Raw genomic sequence first — 4112 nt, 5'->3', positions numbered from 1 at the left:
TCTATTTCTCCTTTCAGTTTTCTCAGAGTTTGCCTCATGTTTCATGTATGTTAGGGTACCCTGGTTAGATGCATAGATATTTATGACTGTTACTCCTTTCTGGTGAATTGTCCCATTTATTAACATATAATGGCCTTCTGCATCTCTTATCATTTTTTTGCATTTAAAATCTGTTTTGTCTGACACCAGTATAGCCACCCCTGCTTTCTTTGGTTACTATTTGCATGAAATATCTTTTTCCAACTTTAACTTTCAGTCTATTTGCATCCTTGGGTCTAAGGTTAGTCTCCTGCAGACAACATATGGAGGCTCACGTTTTCTTATCCATCCTCTCAGCCTATATCTTTTGATTGGTGAGTTTAATCATTAACAGTTTTATCACTGTAAAGGCATTACTTACTTCAACTATCTTATCTTTTGGCTTTCATGTCTCATTTCTTATTTTTGTCCATCTTTTTACCCTTTTGGTTACCCTTTCTGATAGTCTTCACTTCTATACTCTTCCAAGCCTCTCTCTTTTCTCTTTTCTTTTCTGGCTTCAAAACAACCTTTCGTGTTGCCTACAGAGCTGGATTCTTATTTGCAAACTCTCAGTTTCTGTTTATCTGTGAATATTTTAAACTCACTGACATATTGCCAGATAAAGAATTCTTGGCTGTCAGTTTTTCTTTCTCAGTATCTTAATTATACCATACCACTATCCTCTCACCTCCATGATTTCTGAAGAGAAATCCACAATAAGTCTTACTAGTTATCCTTTGTATGTGATATTTCACTTCTCCTTTGCTGCTTTCAGAATTTTCTCTTTATCTTTGGCATTTGGCATTCTGAATATCATGTGTCTTAGGGTAGGTCTATTGTATTTATTCTAATTTGAGTATGCTATGCTTCTGTACACATATATTTACATTTTTCATGAGAGTTGAGAAATTTTCAGCTATTATATCCTCAAATACACTTTCTGTCCCTTATCCCATCTCTTCTCCTTCTGGAACTCCCATATGTTGGCGCACTTTGTGCTACCATTCAATCACCTGAGCCCCTGCTCAATTATTTCCATGCCTTTCTCTCTCTTCTATTTCAGCTGTTCTGTCCTTTACATTGCAGATTCTTTCTTCCATGATTTCAAATCTGCTGTTGTATGCCTCTATTGTATTTTTTAACCTCACTTACTGTGTCTTTCATTTTCATAAGCTCTGTTATTTTTCTATCCAAGGTTTCAAATTTTTCTTTATGCTCGCCCAGTGTCTTAATGCCTTTTATTTCTTTAGCCATGTGTCCTTCAAGTCCATGATTTGATTTAGGAGATTTGTATGAACCTCATTGATCCGTTGTTTCAAGTCCTGTGTCTCATCTGGAGCTTTAATTTGTTCCTTTACCTGAGTCACATCTTCCTTTTTCTTAGTATAGCTTGTAATTTTTTGCTGATGTCTGGGCATCTGATTATGATGCTGAGTCTACTCTGATGTTCAGTTTCTCTCTCTTGCCTAGGGAACCACCCTTAAGTGACTGTGAGCTACCACTGTTCTTTGACTCTTGGTTCAACTTGTTCTAGTTATTTAGGATTACCCCTGTTTAACTGCTCAAACTAGGGCTAAGGACCCAGTAATGAGATGCAGGCCAGTTTTTAAGGTCCTTGGAGAGGGAGATAGTAAAGACACCTGATTCTCTCTTATCATTTTTCCCTTTCCATGCACTTTTCTAGTCTGCCAGCAGATGTCACTCTGACAGACCTCTCAGCTCAGATCCCAGGTGCTAGAAGGGATGAATTCAGTGAAACTCTGTGGAGGTGGTGCAAAAGCAATGTCTGCAGGGCTAGCCAAGCCTCACAAACAAACTTTCTCAGAAGCTATTTTCCTTCCTTGGGTGACCACACCCTCCCTCTGCCTCCTCCACAACCAGCCCAAGACAGTAGGGAAGGTGTCTGAGTAGGCAAATTATCTTTAGCTCCATGCCAACTCTCAGTGCAGACAATGTTGTTCCCTCTCCCCCAGCCTGGAAGTGTGCGACCCCTCCAAAAGCAGCAGACCAAGTTTGCTGGCCAAAATCTGAATTTGCTGTAGGCTGTGTCCCTCCTCCTCCCCTTTCTTGGGGAAGAAGAACCCTGCTACCTCCTCAGTCCACAGCCACCACAGTCCACAGCTTCTGCAGTCTGCAGACTGCTGTTTGCTCCGAAGATGGGGAGATGGGCACTAGCTACTGCTACTGCAGCTTTACTCATGGGATTTTTCAGCCAGCTAAGACTCCTTTCCTTCACCCCTCTCTCTCTTCTAAGTGGTGCCTCCCCTTCCCCTAGTGTGCTGAGCCCCAGAGCAGCCCTCCAGACAGTCTCCACCTGTGGTCTAGCTCTTTTTGCTGAGAGAGATGTGATTTCTCTGCCTTTCTAATCCTCCATCTTCCCAGAAGTCTGGGATTTTGATAAAATGAATAGAAACATTCCCTGCAGGAGGGACACTGGAAATGCATGGAGGCCTCAGAAACATTGTGTTGGGACAGAGTAGCTGGTGTAGCTGATCACAGGGCAGATAAGAGGAGGACAAAGGACTATATGGCCAACCCCTGCCCCACTTTCCTCATAAGGCAAGTGCCAGAATCTAATACTTTATAGAAACAGGCCCTACAGAATCCCAAATCACAACAGAATCATTACAAGTAGTCATCTACCTGCTTGGCATTCTGCATCCACACTCAGTCATAGTGATCATTAAACACTAACTCGGGACAGTCCCTGAGTTGACTGTAGGGGTACTGCCTGATTTCTTTCAAACTGGGGGTTTTAAGTTCAGGGAGTCCAAAGAAGCCTAAGTCACAGCAGCTGTTCCATCCCCCAAGATGGGGAAAGACCTAAAGTACACGCTAGGGTCAGGCCCTGGAACAGAAGCTGCAGAGCATGTAGAACAGTGGGAAATGCATGGAATTTAGAATTTGGAGTCCGGAGATCTGGATTCAAGCCCCAGGCCTGCCACTCCCTTGATATGACCTGGGGGGAATTACTTAACCCCTCTGAAACTATGGCGTTATCCATAAAGTGGAGATCCATCTCTTTTAGTTGATACTGAAAGGGATTTTATGGAAAGGGCTTCACCAAATTACAAAAATGTTGATTTGTTTCTATACAAACTCCTCTTTTTCTTTCTTGGCTGTGCCATAATTTCTGGCCTGGAGTGATGGCTCAGGTAAACCAGACATCTGCTCTGCCTGAATTCCTCCTCCTGGGATTCTCCGACATCAGGGCCCTACAGGGCCCCCTGTTCTGGCTGATGCTTCTGGTCTACCTGGTCACCTTGCTGGGCAACGCCATGATCATCGTCCTCACATGGACCAGCCCTTCCCTGCACACCCCCATGTACTTCTTCCTGCGCCATCTCTCAGTGCTGGAGCTCCTCTATACCACCAACATCGTGCCCAGGACCCTGGCTGACCTCACCTCCCCGCACCCCCAGGCCATCTCCTTCCAGAACTGTGCAGCCCAGATGTACATCTTCATTGTCCTGGGCATCTCAGAGTGCTGCCTGCTCACCGCCATGGCCTACGACCGCTACGCTGCCATCTGCTGGCCCCTGCGTTACTCCACCCTCATGAGCCGGAGGGTCTGTATGGCCATGGTAGGCACTTCTTGGCTCATGGGCATCGTCACAGCCACTACCCATTCCTCCCTCATCTTCACTCTGCCCTTTCCCAGCCACCCAATGGTCCCGCACTTCCTCTGCGACATCCTGCCCGTCCTGAGGCTGGCAAGTGCCGGGAAGCACAAGAGTGAGGTCTCCGTAATGACAGCCACGGTGGTCTTCATCATGGTCCCCTTCTCTCTGATTGTCACCTCTTACGCCCGCATCCTGGGTGCCATCCTGGCAATGACCTCCACCCAGGGCCGCCGCAAGGTCTTCTCCACCTGCTCCTCCCACCTGCTCGTGGTGTCCCTGTTCTTTGGAACAGCCAGCATTACCTACATCCGGCCCCGGGCAGGCTCCTCAGTAACCACAGACCGCCTCCTCAGCCTCTTCTACACTGTTGTCACCCCCATGCTCAACCCCATCATCTACACCCTTCGCAACAAGGAGGTGACAGGGGCCCTGAGGCACACAGTGAAGAGGCAGGTGTCCTTCCCCTGA

At 46.3% G+C, this 4112-nt stretch overlaps 1 protein-coding gene across 1 annotated transcript; it reads left to right on the top strand.

Annotated features, from left to right (window-relative positions):
- Positions 1-3167: 3167 nt before the first annotated feature.
- On the top strand, positions 3168-4112 carry LOC101419109 (olfactory receptor 10P1). Its single transcript, XM_004466189.1, has one exon. The coding sequence runs from the start codon at positions 3168-3170 to the stop codon at positions 4110-4112; it is 945 nt and encodes a 314-aa protein (XP_004466246.1).

Source organism: Dasypus novemcinctus, chromosome 12, assembly GCF_030445035.2.
Source record: "Dasypus novemcinctus isolate mDasNov1 chromosome 12, mDasNov1.1.hap2, whole genome shotgun sequence".
NCBI classification, from domain to species: Eukaryota; Metazoa; Chordata; class Mammalia; order Cingulata; family Dasypodidae; genus Dasypus; species Dasypus novemcinctus.
The sequence above is the reverse complement of the archived record's forward strand: the minus strand, read 5'-3'. Positions and strand labels throughout refer to the sequence as shown.